The sequence below is a fragment of the Prinia subflava genome, chromosome 10 (genome assembly GCF_021018805.1).
Source record: "Prinia subflava isolate CZ2003 ecotype Zambia chromosome 10, Cam_Psub_1.2, whole genome shotgun sequence".
Classification (NCBI taxonomy): domain Eukaryota; kingdom Metazoa; phylum Chordata; class Aves; order Passeriformes; family Cisticolidae; genus Prinia; species Prinia subflava.
In genome coordinates this window covers 1,177,887-1,195,302 of record NC_086256.1, presented here as the reverse complement: position 1 = coordinate 1,195,302, position 17,416 = coordinate 1,177,887, and the positions used below count along the sequence as shown (strand labels likewise).

The following is a 17,416-nucleotide window of genomic DNA, read 5'->3' as shown; positions in this document are numbered from 1 at the left end:
TTATTTATTTTTAAAACTTCTTAAATTTTTATTTATATATTTTATATATATTATATATTATATATTTATATATTATTTATTATATATTTTTAATTTTTTTATTATTATTATTAATATATATTTTTATATTATTTATTTTTATTTTGTATTTTTTATTTTGTTTTATCTATTTGGAATTTTTTTTTTAAATCACCCCTAACCCATTAATCAATAAATAATAAAGGGAGGGGACAACGGCTGAATAAATTTACCAGAAATTGGGGGAAATAAATGGTGCATAAATATTAACAATGTGCTTGGCTAGCTGCTTTTTGCATCTGTAGGATTTGCATTGTAGAAGTAATATAAATTAAAATATCATCTGACTAAACCTGTGTATTCCAACTGCACCTGAGTAGTACTTGTAGATTTTTATTTTAAAGCAAACCCCTCATAATTCACATTTCTGACTAAACCTGTTTATTCCAACTGCACCTGAGTAGTACTTGTAGATTTTTATTTTAAAACAAACCCCTCATAATTCACATTTCTTGTGCATTTTGACACAAATATCTGTCTAATCTAGTGGAACACCCGGGAATATCTTCATTTATAGGAAGATGCAGAGGAAATGATGTCCAAAGCCTCTTTAGCATGAATGATTATGCCAATAGCACTTTAAATCAATTTAGTGCATTTAATCAATATTTCCAGTGTAAATGCTAATTTCTTTCTGGCTCTGCTGTCACTTCTGTATTGTCTTCTATTATTTTCCAGGCAGGAATAATATTCTTAAATTACCAAGTAGGTTCATTATAAATGCAAAGTAATTTAGATCCTGTCTGTGGCCTTGTTGGCCTCCAGAACAGATCATTAATGATTCACAGATGAATATTTGATGTACAAATCCTATTTAGCTTAAGTGATTCTGCCAACAGGATTTAAAATTAATTTACTCCATTTAATCTATATATCCAGTGGAAATCATCATTTTTTTTTAATCTGCTAATTTCCAGGTTGGTACTAAATGGAAGGCATAAAGATAAATAAATAGTTGGTGAATCTAAATGTTCTTCATGTAGATTAAATGAGGAATGGAGCTCCACATGTCCCTCATGTGGGGTTTAAATTGAAAATGTGCTTTTTTCTCTTTGTATTTCATGTAATTTCTCACCACATTACAACCCTTCCCTTTACTCCCTCACATCCAGTGGTTACCTCTGGTTATGGGTAAATAATAAATAAATACATTAATTTTTTTCACCTTTTCCATTTTTGCAATGCCCTGAAGTGATACAGAAATCCCAATTTGTGTTTTCTCTTGGGGAGTTGCTGGCCCTTGGAGCTCTTGGAATTGCAATGAACTATTTGAAATTAAGTCTCTTAACTTGAGAAAAATAAGATAAATATTTTAGGGGCACACATGGTCAGTAATATTCCTGTTCCATAACTCCCAAATAGCTACAAATTCCAGTAAAAGTTTGAATTTTTAATTCTCAGCTCCATGGATAGAATATTCCTTTCCAAAACGTCCTGGAGAACATTTAATTCAGATGTGATTTTTCTGCTAGCTCTGCTGCCAGGTTTAATTAAGAGCACAGGCCTTTCCTGTTGTCTGTGTCAGTAAAATATAAAATATTCATTCCCCAGAAAGTGGCACCGTGGGGAGAGGGAGTCAACATTTAATTCTTGGTATTGGCATGGCTGGGTGCAAAGCTTAACCAAAGAGCAGAGGAATAAAAATGGTAAAATGGCTTAGTTCTGTGACATGAAATGAAATAAAAATGAAATAAAATAAAAATGAAATGAAATAAAATAAAAATGAAATGAAAATGAAATGAAATAAAATAAAAATGAAATGAAAATGAAATGAAATGAAAATGAAATGAAATGAAATGAAATGAAATGAAATGAAATGAAATAAAATAAAATAAAATAAAATAAAATAAAATAAAATAAAATAAAATACACAGATAATAAGTGCTGATAACCCCTGCCACTCTTTGTTTTTACAGAGCACAAGCAACTCCCCTTTTGTCATTGGGATTATTGGGATGTTTCCAGAAATTAGATCAGTGCAGGCCCTTAGGATAGGAAGTCTAAGGTCAGCCAATAACTAAAAATATCTGATTATCAGCCAGCATGTGCATTAAATACTAAGAAAAAACTATTTAGAGCAAGCAGGCAACTCCAGATAATAAACAAAGGATTTGATGTTTTGAGAGACAATTTTTAAATGATCCCTGAAAATTTCTGTTAGGGGTGATTGTCCTGAAGGCTGGACAGTGAGGATTAATTTAATAAAGGAATTAATTAGCAGAGCCAGCAACTTTTATTAATAGTATTTATTAATAAAATGAAATTTAAAGTATTTATTAGTATTTTTATTAATAAAGGTAAGAGTTTGGGAGCCTTTCTTGTACTTGAATTAATTTGAGAATTGACAGTGGAAATGGAAATGTCTCCTCAGAGTGGACCAACTTTTTAATGATTTTTTAAATAAAATTTTTGAAGGTTTTAGCAGATTTGCTTCCAGCTGGGGATGAGTTTGGAGCCAAGCAGCTTCAAATAAATGAGAAATAAAAATTCCTGCTGCCCTTCCCTGGATGTCAGAGCCCCCTCACCCCATCCAAACTGGCAGGAAAAGGTGCAGGGGACACCGAGAGGAGCATTTGGGGTGGAATTTTATATTCCAGGATTGTGGAACTCTGTGGAATTGTCCCTGGAGCACAGCTTCCCCTAAAAGATGGAATTCCATGTTCCAGGCAGCTGCAGGAAATTTTTGAGCTGAATTCCTGGAGTCACTGCAGGAATTGCTGGAGTCACTGCAGGAATTGCTGCTTGCCCTGGGACAGGCTCCTGCCTCCCGGGGTCTCAGCTCTCTGTGCTGCTGACACACATTTCACCCATTTTTTCCACCAATTTGTATTAAAACCACAATTTCCAGCTGGTTTGGGGCAGTGGAAGGAATACCAATAAATATTCCAATAAGGAATGTGTTTGCTCTGGGTGTTTGATAAAACCAACCCCTTTTAATGAGCATTATGGCCCCTGGGAGATCCTGATGGGGTGGGAGTTCTGCTGTAAATAAATCAAGGATTGGGAAATCAATTATAAATATAAATTATATTAGCACAAAAACCCCTCACATTTTTCTTAGGAGCTCAAACTTCCCTATTTGCCAATCCCTCCCTTTTGGAATGACCATTCTTGGTGTAGGTGCCCGTGATTCCTGTGGTTTATGGGGAACTTTGATGCCATAGAGGAATTCCTGTGGAATCATCCCAGTTAATTCCCTTTTTTTTTGGATTTGGCCCAGGAGAGTGACATGCCCATCCAGGAGATCCTGTTGGTGTGGGGGGTCTGATGTAAATAAATCAAGGATTGGGAAATCAATTATCCCACATTTTTCTTAGGAGCTCAAACTTCCCGATTTGCCAATCCCTCCCTTCTGGAATGACCATTCTTGGTGTAGGTGCCCACGATCCCTGTGGTTTGATCTCTGTGATAATTCCTATGGAATTACCCCAGTTAATTCCCATTTTTGTTTGGATTTGGCCCAGGAGAGCGACATGCCCATTCAGAAGATCCTGTTAGTGTGGGAGGTCTGCTGTAAATAAATCAAGGATTGGGAAATCAATTATCCCACATTTTTCTTGGAGCCCAGACTTCCTGATTTTGCCAATCCTTCCCTTCTGGAATGACCATTCTTGGTGTAGGTGCCCACGATCCCTGTGGTTTGATCTCTGTGATAATTCCTGTGGAATTATCCCAGTTAATTCCCAGTTTTGTTTGGATTTGGCCCAGGAGAGCGACATGCCCATCCAGGAGCTGCTGAGCCGCTACGGCTACGATGGCACCGTGCCCCTGCAGGAGGAGGAGGAGGAGGAGGAGGAAGAAGAGGAAGAGGAGGAGGGAGAGGATGATGATGATGTCGATAACGATGACAACAGCGGCTGCAGTGGGGAAAACAAGGTAAATGTGTGCTCATTTGCATATGCAAATTCATGATTTGCATACCTGCACTACTCGGTATCCCAGGTCATGGCAGAGCTAGTTTGTAATAGAGTTGATTCCACAAACCTTCCTTTACTAATAAGATTTATTCTTAATTACCCATCTGTATTTCTCTTAATTGCTGTTAATTGCATCTCTCTCATCCCAAACTGAGGCAATTTAAAATCCATGGATGCAGGAATTGTCCTTCAGAACTTCAGTGCCATTTTAAACGCCTGCAGACACCAACTGAACACTTACTCTGAGTAGAAAAGCTGATTATTGAAGCTGCACAAGGGTGGAGCTGGATTAAATGTGGCTCTGGGTGTTGGAAATCCTGCAGGTTTTCCAGCTTGAGCCTTTTAAATTGTATTTTTCCAGCTTGGTAGTACTTGAATTAACTGAACCTAAGGCTTCAAGTGTCTTTGCAAAATGTTTGGTTTTGAGCTTAGCATCTTCAAATGCCTTTTCTGTGTTCTCTTCAAATAATTTTCTGATTTTAAAAAAGAGGTTTTTTCTGTTTGGAATGTGGAATGCTGTCATGGGCACAGCTGCTGCCTCCTGAATTCCATTAAGATCCAAACCCTTGGAACTGTCAGTGACACGAAAGCTGAGGCGTCAGTGGAGGTTTCATTTCCTATTGTGGCTTTAAAAAAGATCCATTCTGGGCTCTTTGTACCTTTCCCTATTTTAGAATCCCTGGAATGCCACAAGGGATGAGGAATGGCACATGTGAGTCAGGGAGTGAAGTCCTGGGATTTCCAGGCTGCTGTGACAGATGCTGGAGAGAATTGTTCTCTGTGGGGGTTGAACAGTTCAGAAGGAAGATCCAGAGTTAGACTGGATCAGGAGCGGGGAGAAACTTGTGTAACGTGAAGGGTGCAGGGAGAATTCCTTCAGGGAAGATTCTTTCAGGAGAATTTCCTCATGGAAAGCGTGGCCAGGGTTTGGAAGGGGCTGGAGTATCCTGGAGGTGCCCGAGGAGCCCCTGGATGTGACACTTGGTGCTCTGGGCTGGTGACAAGGTGGGGATGGGGCCCAGCTTGGCCTGGATGATCCTGGAGGGCTTTTCCAGCCTCAGCAATCCTGTGCAGAACCAAACTAAGGCCCAAGGGTTCATTTTGTGGAGCTTGGTGCTGTTCCAGCAGTGTCACTTCCTGCTGTGTCCTCACTTCCCTCTGTGTCCTCACTTCCCTGTGTCCTCACTGCCCCCGTGTCCTCACTGTCCCCTGTGTCCTCACTGTCCCCTGTGTCCTCACTGTCCCCTGTGTCCTCACTGCCCTGTGTCCTCACTGCCCCCGTGTCCTCACTGTCCTGTGTCCTCACTGTCCCCCGTGTCCTCACTGCCCTGTGTCCTCACTGTCCCCCCTGTCCTCACTGCCCCCGTGTCCTCACTGTCCTGTGTCCTCACTGTCCTGTGTCCTCACTGTCCCCCCTGTCCTCACTTCCCTGTGTCCTCACTGCCCCCCGTGTCCTCACTGCCCTTTGTGTCCTCACTGTCCCCTGTGTCCTCACTGTCCCCTGTGTCCTCACTGTCCCCCGTGTCCTCACTGCCCCCCGTGTCCTCACTGTCCCCCGTGTCCTCACTGCCCTGTGTCCTCACTGTCCCCCCTGTCCTCACTGTCCCCCGTGTCCTCACCGTCCCCTGTGTCCTCACTGCCCCCGTGTCCTCACTGTCCCCCATGTCCTCACTGCCCCCCGTGTCCTCACTGTCCCCCATGTCCTCACTGCCCTGTGTCCTCACTGCCCCATGTCCTCACTGTCCCCCGTGTCCTCACTGTCCCCCATGTCCTCACTGTCCCCCGTGTCCTCACTGCCCTTTGTGTCCTCACTGTCCCCCGTGTCCTCACTGCCCCCTGTGTCCTCACTGCTCCCCGTGTCCTCACTGTCCCCTGTGTCCTCACTGTCCCCCATGTCCTCACTGCCCTGTGTCCTCACTGCCCCCTGTGTCCTCACTGCTCCCCGTGTCCTCACTGCCCCCCGTGTCCTCACTGCCCCCCGTGTCCTCACTGCCCCCGTGTCCTCACTGCCCCCCGTGTCCTCACTGCCCCCGTGTCCTCACTGCCCCCCGTGTCCTCACTGCCCCCGTGTCCTCACTGTCCCCTCCTGGCACAGAGTCCATCCTGGTGTCCTCAGGGCTGTGCAGCACTGAGGGAGGCCCTGCCTGTGCTGTCCCTGTGTCCCACGGAGGAGCCACCCCTGTCCCTGCAGGGCCACCCTCCAGGGGGACAGTGCAGAGCTGGCACCTTCCTGCCCCTCAGGAGGGCTGGCCCAGTTCACACCAGTTCAGCCCAGCACTGGGATCAGGCCCTCCCCAGTCCATCCCAGTTCAGCCCAGCTCTGTGATCAGGCCTTCCCCAATCCATCCCAGCCCAGCACTGGGATCAGGCCCTCCCCAGTCCATCCCAGCCCAGCACTGGGATCAGGCCCTCCCCAGTCCATCCCAGCACTGGGATCAGGCCCTCCCCAGTCCATCCCAGTTCAGCCCTGCACTGGGATCAGGCCCTCCCCAGTCCATCCCAGCCCAGCACTGGGATCAGGCCCTCCCCAGTCCAGTTCAGCCCAGCACTGGGATCAGGCCCTCCCCAGTCCATCCCAGTTCAGCCCAGCACTGGGATCAGGCCCTCCCCAGTCCATCCCAGCACTGGGATCAGGCCCTCCCCAGTCCATCCCAGCACTGGGATCAGGCCCTCCCCAGTCCATCCCAGTTCAGCCCAGCACTGGGATCAGGCCCTCCCCAGTCCATCCCAGCCCAGCACTGGGATCAGGCCCTCCCCAGTCCAGTTCAGCCCAGCACTGGGATCAGGCCCTCCCCAGTCCATCCCAGTTCAGCCCAGCACTGGGATCAGGCCCTCCCCAGTCCATCCCAGTTCAGCCCTGCACTGGGATCAGGCCCTCCCCAGTCCATCCCAGTTCAGCCCTGCACTGGGATCAGGCCCTCCCCAATCCATCCCAGTCCATCCCAGCCCAGCACTGGGATCAGGCCCTCCCCAATCCATCCCAGTTCAGCCCTGCACTGGGATCAGGCCCTCCCCAGTCCATCCCAGTTGGATTTCAGGGCCCTGGGCTGGGCCCTGAGGTGCTGCAGGCACCAAAAGCAGCTGTGGGGGTGGAATAATTGTGGGAATCACTGAAGCTTTCCCTGCTCCGTCTCTCTCAGCCCATTTAGCTCCCTGCACTTAGCTGGCTTCTATTTTTAATCTGCTTTAAGCTGCACATGTGACAATGCTCTGGTGGTTGCTGGAGGTGCACAGATTCACCACAAACAGCCTCTGTGTCCAGCACAGACACAAAACACCCAAACAGCAGCCTTGGAAGCACCAAAAACGCATTTAAAAATACATTGCTAATTTTTATCTTCTCTGCTTGTAATAATTCCCATGGTTGTGGTGGTTTGTCTACAAATAAAGGAATTTTTTCTAATTTTTGGTCTTGACTCAATGTACTGAGGCAGCCCTGCTGTTCTGTGGGGTTGAACCACTCAACTCACACGGATTTTTATGGTAGGCACCATTTCCATCTAAATCCCTCCCCTTATTATTGAAAATTCCTAAGAAAGGCTTTAAAGAGCAAAGTAAAATTCCAAGTGAAATGAAATTCAGTAAAAACCACAAGGATTAAAAAAGCAAAGATTAGGATTTAATTTGGGTTCATATTTCTGATTTGTTACAGTCTGGCTGTTCTATTGATCTGCTTAAAAACAACCTTAGAATATATTCACACATTAAAATGTTACTAATAAAGGAATTTATTCTAATAAAGGAATTTATTCTAATTTTTGGTCTTGACTCAATGTACTGAGGCAGCCCTGCTGTTCTGTGGGGTTGAACCACTCAACTCACACGGATTTTTATGGCAGGCACCATTTCCATCTGAATGGAAATCTCTCCCCTTTTTCTTGAAAATTCTTAACAAAGGGCTTTTAAGACCAAAGTAAAATTCCAAGTGAAATGAAATTCAGTAAAAACCACAAGGATTAAAAAAAGCAAATATTTAAGTTTTACCTACTTAAAAAACAACCTCAGAATGTATTCACACATTAAAAAATAACATTTGTGGTGGCTCAGCCTGGACAAGCCACAAATAAAAAAGATTTGGGGATTGATCTATCGATAATCCAAAAATACAGCCAAAATCAGATTTATCACTGCCAGCGAGAGCTGAGCTGCTGATTATTTTCCCTGTTTGATTTTTGTTTTATTTTGTGGCAGGAGGAGACCATCAAAGATTCCTCAGGGCAGGAAGATGAGACCCAATCCTCCAACGATGACCCGGCGCCCTCGGTGGCTTCCCAGGACCCCCAGGAGATGATTCGCCCTCGGCGCTGTAAATATTTCGATACCAGTGAGTCCAGCTCAGTGCTCAGCCCAGAACTCCCAGCTCAGCTCCAGTTAAACCAGTGCTCTGGGCCAGGAATTCATGGTGTTCCCTAAAAATACCGAGTTCTCCTCTTCGTGCTGCTGCTGCTGCTCAGAACTGTGCTCAAAACGACAAAAAAGAGAAGTCCTGGGTTTAGCTGAGGGCTAAAGCTGCTCTGCTGGCTCTGTGGGAGGACAGGAGATAAAAACCCTCTTGGTTTTACAAGAAAGGATGATATTTAGGGGGAAAAATGAAAATTTGAAAATTGAAAATTGAAATTTTGCGGTTTAAACTTAATTGGTGTGCTCTGGTTATTTGCCAAAGCCTGGGCTCTGTCCTCATCCAAAGGGGCTCAGAGTCCACCTGAAGGGAAAAATCAACTGAAATTCCTAGAAATAAAACACAGATTTCCTCAGAAACAGAAGAACAATAAAATCTGGGAAAGGCCAAGAATTGTTAACCCTTAAAGAATGGAGGGGGCAGGTCACAAAGAGGAAAATTTGCTTCAAAAATTCCACTTTTGATTCTGTTGCCAGCATTGAACTGATCATTTTCATTCTTATTTTGTTTACAAATTGATTTCACATCCCCTCGAACTCTGATTTCCCTGGAATCTCCCCTGATGGGATCTGACCCTTTTGGGCTGCAGATAATTTATCTTTCTTCAATGAAAGTGGCTGTTGCTATTTGAAATTCCTTTTGTTCTGTGTTTGAACAAACAAAAGGTTCCTCACCATACCTCACACTTGATAATTATGAGTTACAACTTTGGAGAAATGCAATTTTTAATTTGTAGTTTATTTAAATCCAAAATTGCCAAGGAACCTTTCAATTTAAATGAACGAATTCCAAAATTGCCAAGGAACCTTTCAATTTAAATGAACAAATTCCAAAATTGCCAAGGAATCTTTAAATTTAAATTAATACATTCCAAAATTGCTAAGGAACCTTTAAATTTAAATTAATACATTCCATAATTGCCAAGGAACCTTTAAATTTAAATAAATAAATTCCAAAATTGCCAAGGAACCTTTAAATTTAAATTAATGCATTCCAAAATTGCCAAGGAACCTTTAAATTTAAATGAACAAATTCCAAAATTACCAAGGAACCTTTAAATTTAAATGAACAATCTTCAAATGTGTAGCTGTGCAGAGGATTGCAAATATCTTCAATGAATTCCTATTTTTAGGCACAGAATTCACTTAATTCAAGTGTATTGCATTAGGTTTGGGGTTTTTCACAGCTTTCAGCTGTGCAGAAAATGTAATTTAATGTATAAATAATTTTAATGCTGCTGCATCACGTCCTGTACAGGAACCAGCACCTTGTGAAAGGCAGCTGGGCTGGATCATAAAGAGCTTAATGCTCCTGCCAGTCCTTATCCCAAATAATCTCCTGGAAGTGCTGGAAAATAACAGCAGCAACCAAGCCTGAGCTGATGGAAAAGGGGTTGAAACCCACAAAAATATTCCCACAAAAATTTAGAATAAACTTGGATGGGGATGATTCAAAGCTGAAGGAAAAGAAATTTGGATTTTGTAACAAAAACTAGGGACGTGTTTATTTATGTCTCAATTTCTCAGAGCCTGGCTTGTATCTCAATCCAAACGTGGGTGGGTCATTTTTTAATCTTGTCACTGCTGACCCGTGAATGTTGTCCCCAAAAGTGTCCCTGGCCCTGCTGGGGGTGAGATAAGGAGGGAGGGAGCAGGGCTGGAGGCTGCTGGGCTCTGCTGCCCTTAAATGTCTGCAAAATTCCTTGCAGATAGTGAAATAGAGGAGGAATCTGAAGAAGATGAAGATTATATTCCCTCAGAAGACTGGAAAAAGGTAAATATTCAGCCCACATTGCTAAATAAAGCAGCAAATTAAGCTTTTATTTTACATAAATAACATTAAATTAATCCTAAATACTAAATAATCCTAATGATCATGAATAATTACTTAATCTGTAATTAATTATTAACTCTGAGCTCTGTGGAGCACCTGAATCCTCTGCAGTTTTTCCTCATAAATAGGAGAGTTTTGTTAATGAGAAGTCTTTAAATGCTCCCCAAACAGTCAAAAATCCATTTCCACATAGTTGTTTTAAATTTTGAACCTGCTAATTGCATTTTTAGATTTTAAACTATGAAAGTTTTAAGAGGGAAGGAAAAAAGATGTGGTCATGCTCGTGTTTGCTAACAAAAAATCTCAGGGTTGCTTCACTTCTCCTTTTTCCTTCCAACCAGGAAATCATGGTGGGCTCTATGTTTCAAGCTGAAATTCCAGCTGGCACCTGCAAATACAAAGAGAATGAAAAAGGTGAGATTTGACCATTTGTTGCTGTTTGGGATTCATGTCTAATTAGGAGAAGGAAAAGATTGGATTGATGTCGTGTGTCTTAATAAATGAGTGACAATTAGAGCCACCATCATCAAATTGTAGCTCATCCTGTACTTCAGCAGAGCTGGAAGAAGGGGAAAAAAAGGATTTTATTCTTGGCCTGGTGCCTCTTGAACCCCTGAATTCTGATTTAGGGATCCACAAAAGCTGCAACCTCTTCACTTACAGATTTCTTTTATGTAAAATAAAACAGATAATGGAGAAATTGTTCTGCTGGACCTGGATTATCACACTCAAAGGGCAAAATGCCACCAGCAGCCTTGGTTTTCAATTCTTGCACCTCTTCAATCAGGAATAAAAAGTTCTGCTGTTGTGGAATTTTTTTCCCAGAAGTTTTTCCCCTCATCCCAAGCAGAGGCTTTGGCTGGATGCTGTCAGGAAAGGCAGATCCAGCTGGGAGCAGAAAAGAAAAATTCTGCTGGAAAAAAGGAAATTCTGCTGCTCCTTCAGCCCGTTCCTGAGAGTTTGCTCACACTGCAGGTCAATGAGAATTTTTTTTAATGTAGTTTTGTGTAATTGAGTTTTTAAATAACCACCACAAAACCTGGAGCCTTCCTGGAATCCAAGCTGGTGCTCAGTTATCTGATTGCCCAGAGAAATTGTGGATTCCCCTGGAATTATCCCCTGGATCCCTGGAAGTTCCCAGGCCAGGCTGGGCATGGAGCAACTTGGGGCAGCAGAGCTCCCTCCTCCCAGTGGAATCCATGGAATTGGATGATTTTTGGGGTCCCTTCCAACCCAAACCATTCCAGGATTCTCTGAAGGTTCCTAGAACTCTTTTTTTTCTTGAATGAGCAGCCAAACATCAGCAGAGTTGGGACCTCTGGAACAAAAACCTCCCAGAAAACTCCTGGCAGCTGTTCCCGAAGTGTGTCCTGGGTGAAACGAAGCTGCTCTCTTTGCAAGACATTCAGTCATTTTCTTTACTCCTTTTGGGGGTTTGTTTCTCTTTATTTCCATGATAAAATACTTTTTCCGAGTGGAGATTCCTCTCTGAGCTCCCCCAGAGCTCGCTCCCTGTGCTGAGCGTGCTTTCCCAAGCTCTCCTCTTGGAATCAGTGCTCAAATTCCTTTCTTGCTGCTCTTTCTCAGGTTGTTGAAGCCCACAGACAAAGTCTGGATATTTTCCTACTTTAATAGCCAGAATTTCACTTTGTTTTACTACAGTCCAAAGCTTGGCTCAAAAATAAAACTGGGAAAATCAGGTGATATCTCCCTCGGACCACATTTCTCCATTAATTTCAGTTCATTGTGGCTTCCCTGCCCTCAGGCTCCTGTGAGAGCTCTGGAAAAGGTGGAGATGAAAATTCTGGAGCTGCAGGATGAGTTCCATAATCCAGAACCCAGATCATGCCAGGGACTTGAAGGCAAAGTCCAAACTCAAGGTCATTTGGATCCCTGCATCCATGAGGTGTATTCCAGATTAACGGTGCTCCAGTGATCTCCCAAGGCTGACCAGAGACAATAAACACCTTTATAACTATTTTATTTGATGGTAATTCTTTTGTTTGCTTGTGTTTTCCCTGGGTTTATCCAGTGTATGAAAATGATGACCAGCTGCTCTGGAATCCTGATTTTTTACCAGAGGATAAAGTGATAGAATTCCTCAACGAAGCCTCGAGGCGCACGGGGGAGGAGAAAGGCCTGGATGCAATTCCTGAGGGCTCTCACATCAAAGACAATGAGCAGGTATGGAAAAAGAACCACAATATTGAGTTCATTTTCTAGAATTAATCGTCTTTGTCTTTAATTTTACTCCCAAGAGGTGAAATTGGGGTTGAAACCGTTTTATGGTTCCTTGTGGAAATAGAAACTTGATGAGGTTTTTACCTCTCAGTGAATAGTAAACTGTTCACTTGGGCTTAATGTTGCTTTATATAAAATAAATATAGAACAGAAAATAAATAAAATTTTATATATATATTATATGTATATATTTGTATGAATTCATTCTCTCAGGTACAGAATTTTTCAATGATCAAATTCTCTATGAATGTGCACTTAATTTTTTATTCATACCCAAAAAACCCCCAACACATAAATTTTAAAAATGTGTGTAGTGGATGCAAAAGTTTCAAAAAACCCTCTCCATCAATTTTACAAATGTGTGGAATGGATAAAAAAGTTGCAGTGCTTTGCTTGGGCATTTTCTTGTTCTGTAAATAGAGATGTGGAAGTTGAAACACAGTAAATACATCTTAAATTACACTGGTTCATCCCCAGGGTTTATTTTTGATCTGAGGAGGTGTCAGGGATTCTCTGAGCGTGGCACAGCAGGGTTTGGGAGCTCTCTGGGGTGGTAAATGTGGATTTTCCTCTCTGCAGGCCCTCTATGAGCTGGTGAAGTGCAATTTTGACACTGAGGAATCCTTACGGAGGCTGAGGTTTAATGTCAAAGCAGCCAGAGGTGAGCGTGCCCTGAAATGGAGTTTATTTCCCAAATTTCCATTTTATTTCTCACCCAACTTCGGGATTTGTGTCAGCAGGCTCAGAAATTTCATTTAAGCTTCATTTAAATGCAGCCTGAGTGGATCTCTCATTGTTCTGTGGGAGAATGGAATTAGCAGAAGTGGAAATTCACTTCCTGGCCATATTTGATAAAAATTTCTGGGACTTCAGCAGCAACTTCACATTGAAAATTGCTTCTTAACAGCTCAACTGAGCATTTTTTAGGTATTTGATTGTGCTCTCCTGGACCTCTCAGTCATCACAGTGAATGCAACAAGCACGAGACAGGAAACAATTCCAAATAAAGGAGCAAATTAACCCTTGATTTTACAAAGTGTAGTGTTAAAAATCCTCATACATAAAATGAAATAATCCTAAATAAAGGAGCAAATAAACCTTTGATTTTCCAAAAATAACATTAAAACCCGATATGTAAAATGAAATAATTCTCAATAAAGGAGCAAATAAACCTTTTATTTTACATAAATATCATTAAAATCCCTGATATAAAAAATGAAATAATCCTAAATAAAGGAGTAGATTAACCCTTTATTTTCCAACGTGTAGCACTAAAACCCCTGATAGGTAAAATAAAATAATTCTTAATAAAGGAGCAAATAAACCTTTTATTTTACATAAATAACATTAAAATCCCTGATACATGAAATGAAATAATCCTAAATAAAGGAGCAAATAAACTTTTTATTTTACAAAATATAACATTAAAACCCTGATACATAGAAAGAAGTAATCCTAAATGAAGGAGCACATAAACCTTTGATTTTACAAAAATATAACATTAAAATCCTGATACATAAAATGAAATAATCCTAAATGAAGGAGCAAATAAACCTTTGATTTTACAAAAATATAACATTAAAATCCTGATACATAAAATGAAATAATCCTAAATAAAGGAGCAAATAAATCTTTTATTTTCCAAAAATAACATTAAAACCCCTGATATGTAAAACGAAATAATTCTCAATAAAGGAGCAAATAAACCTTTGATTTTACAAAATGTAACATTTAAAATCCTGATTATTTTGCTCTCCCCCTCCTTTAAACCTTTATTTCCTGGTGATCTGGAGGGTCAGTGAGGCCACATCAGGGTCAGTCTCTCCAAAGCAGCTCCTCCCATTTTCCATCGTGTCCTTCAAAGGGAAAATTCCCATTTTTATAATAAAAAGGGAAATTCCTGGGGGTGGTTCCTATGGAATCAGCAGCTGGAGAAAGGACCCAGCTCATCCCAGATCTTTTCTGTCACTTCAGTGCCTTTTAGTGCCTTTTTAAGGACCTATTTTCTTTATTGCCTTTTATTTTTGATTTTCCTGTAGAAGAATTATCTGTGTGGACAGAAGAGGAGTGCAGGAACTTTGAACAAGGGCTGAAAGTCTATGGCAAGGACTTCCATGTGATTCAGGCAAATAAGGTAAATTTTAAATGCAATTCTCCCTTTTTACATTTTAAGACAAAGCAGTTATGAATAAATTTTTGCCCTTCATTTCCTTCATAAAGAAATGGACAAAATTATTTAATTTTTGCTGTGGAATCACAAAACCCTGGAATGGTTTGGGTTGGAAAAGACCTTAAAGATCTCATGGGAAAAGACATTTCCATTATCCCAACTTTCTCCAGCCTGGCCTTGGACACCTCCAGGGCTGGATCCAGGGAGGAATTTTTTCCCAGTATTTACATCCAAATTGGGTTTGGATTTGATTTGGATTTAATTTGGATTTCTGGGTTTCTCAAAGCCCAGAATTTATAACTGGAAGTGCAGAAATCCTGCAAAAATCCTGTGGGAAGAGCTGCTTCCCTGGGGGCTGGAGAGACTCTGGACACCCTTGGAATTTTCCTTCTGGAGCTGCTCCTTCCCTAAGATCTCCAATCTTTACAAACACCGTTAATTTCTATTTCCATAAAATAACCCCATAACTTCCATAAAAATTCGAAATTTCAAGCCAAGAATTTCCCCTCTTCCAAGCAGCTTTGACTTGGAATTTCCCAGTGTTTTTTGATTTTTTTTTTGCTGTAAATGCTGGATTTTGGGGCCCAGAAATGCCTTTAAATTCACCCAGACCTTGCTGGCTCTGCTGCCAGGTGCGCACGCGCTCCGTGGGGGAGTGTGTGGCTTTCTACTACATGTGGAAGAAGTCGGAGCGCTACGATTTCTTCGCTCAGCAGACCCGCTTCGGGAAGAAGAAATACAACCTGCACCCCGGGGTCACGTAAGATGGGCCTCGTTTCATCTCTTGGGGTTAAATCTTGGGTTTGGCCTGCTCTCAGCTGGAAATCCGGGGATTCAGAGCCCAATTTGCAGCAGGAAAACAGCCAGAATGTGAAAAAAAATGTCCAAAGTGTGTATAAATAATGTGTAAAATGCATTTATTTGGAGCAAGGCCAACACTTTGCACCGGGGACCAATTTTATCTTGAGTTTTGTTAGGATTTGATTTGGTTTCTTTTCAAATGTCAGCAGGTTTTTCTTTCGAATGCTTGTTTGAATTAAATATATTTTCTCCAAAAGCATGAATCCCACATGGTTTCAGGTGGAATTTGTGGTGCATTCTTTGTCCATCATTCTGGCCAGATTTGGGGTATCCAAAGCTCCTTTTCCCATTCCCATCCCAGCTGAGGAAAGAGGGAATGTGTGAGCAGAGCTGCATTCCCAGCTTGTTCTGCTGCCCTTCATTCCAAAGCTCTGATTTGCCTGGCCCACTCTTTCCACTGCCTCTTGCCAAACTTTTTTACTTTTATTTTCATTCCTCATTTCTTCCTGGCTCCTCTGTTGATCCTTCTTTGGAATATTCTTGTTTCTCCAAACATTTCAGGGCTCTGGGACACCCAGAGTTGCCATCAGGGGCTTTGTGGATGTTACAGAGTTTCTTACCTGGTAGGGACTGTCTGGCTGCCCCTCTCCTTCCATCTCCTGGGGGTTTATTTTCCCCATATTTTCCATTTCCCCCGGTTTTTTATTTCCCCCCATTTTTCATTTCTCCCCTCTATTTTCTATTTCCTCCCCATTTTCCATTTTTCCTCTATTTTCCATTTTCCCCCCCCGTTTTCCATTTTGCCCCAATTTTCCATTTCCCCCCTATTTCCCCTCTATTTTCCATTTTCCCCTCTATTTTTTATTTCCCTGCTATTTTCCATTTTCCCCCTATTTTCCATTTCCCCCCTCTTTTCCCCCCATTTTCCATTTCCCCCCTATTTTCTCCCTATATTCCATTTTGCCCTCTATTTCCCATTTCCCCCTATTTTCCATTTCTCCCTTATTTCCCCCCATTTTCCATTTCCCCTCTATTTTCCATTTCCCTCCTATTTTCTATTTTCCCCCTATTTTCCATTTCTCCCCTATTTTCCCCCTATATTCCATTTTCCCCTCTATTTTTCGTTTTTCCCCTATTTTCCATTTCTCCCCTATTTTTCCCCGTATTTTCCATTTCCCCCCTATTTTCCATTTCCACCCCATTTTCCATTTTCCCCCTATTTTCCATTTCTCCCCTATTTTCCCCCTATATTCCATTTTCCCCTCTGTTTTTCATTTTTCCCCCATTTTCCATTTCCCCCCCATTTTCCATTTTCCCCCTATTTTCCATTTCTCCCCTATTTTCCCCCTATATTCCATTTTCCCCTCTATTTTTCGTTTTTCCCCTATTTTCCATTTCTCCCCTATTTTTCCCCGTATTTTCCATTTCCCCCCTATTTTCCATTTCCACCCCATTTTCCATTTTCCCCCTATTTTCCATTTCTCCCCTATTTTCCCCCTATATTCCATTTTCCCCTCTGTTTTTCATTTTGCCCCCATTTTCCATTTCCCCCCCATTTTCAATTTCTCCCCTATTTCCCCCGTATTTTCCATTTCCCCCCAGTTTTTCCCTTTTGCCCCATTTTCCATTTCCCCCGTATTTTCCATTTCCCCCCAGTTTTCCCTTTTGCCCCAGATTTCTGGTGTTCCTCCCCCAGCTCTCCCCGCCGTGCCGGGGCTGCAGCAGCAGTGTCATTAAGGGCTGGACTTGTCTGTTCTTGAATGATTTTGCAGATAAATTCAGGGAATTCAGGGTGTAATTCCAACATAATTACGTGTCAGGAGAAGCTGTTCTGGAGCTAATCCAGCCTTCCCACCACATCCAAAGGCTTCATCCACCAGCTCCCTTTGCTTCCATCTTCCATCCCTCCCCTGATCTGGAGCACTGGAATAAACGGCAGAGATGGGAATGTCCTGAACTCTGGAGTTTTTCATTTGG

The 17,416-nt window shown here is 42.1% G+C and overlaps 1 protein-coding gene across 3 annotated transcripts in view; it reads left to right on the top strand.

The window, feature by feature from the left end:
- MIER1 (MIER1 transcriptional regulator) overlaps positions 1 to 17,416 on the top strand; it is a 37,150-nt gene that overhangs the window by 14,650 nt on the left and 5,084 nt on the right. For 2 of the 3 annotated variants that reach the window (XM_063406886.1, XM_063406884.1), the window contains 8 exons: positions 3,787 to 3,954; positions 8,187 to 8,319; positions 10,103 to 10,167; positions 10,569 to 10,641; positions 12,260 to 12,411; positions 13,048 to 13,129; positions 14,508 to 14,602; positions 15,271 to 15,398. In XM_063406886.1, the coding sequence (XP_063262956.1) occupies positions 3,787 to 3,954; positions 8,187 to 8,319; positions 10,103 to 10,167; positions 10,569 to 10,641; positions 12,260 to 12,411; positions 13,048 to 13,129; positions 14,508 to 14,602; positions 15,271 to 15,398 (896 nt within the window). The remainder of the gene's footprint in view (positions 1 to 3,786; positions 3,955 to 8,186; positions 8,320 to 10,102; positions 10,168 to 10,568; positions 10,642 to 12,259; positions 12,412 to 13,047; positions 13,130 to 14,507; positions 14,603 to 15,270; positions 15,399 to 17,416) is intronic. The other variant, XM_063406885.1, reaches the window with a different exon arrangement.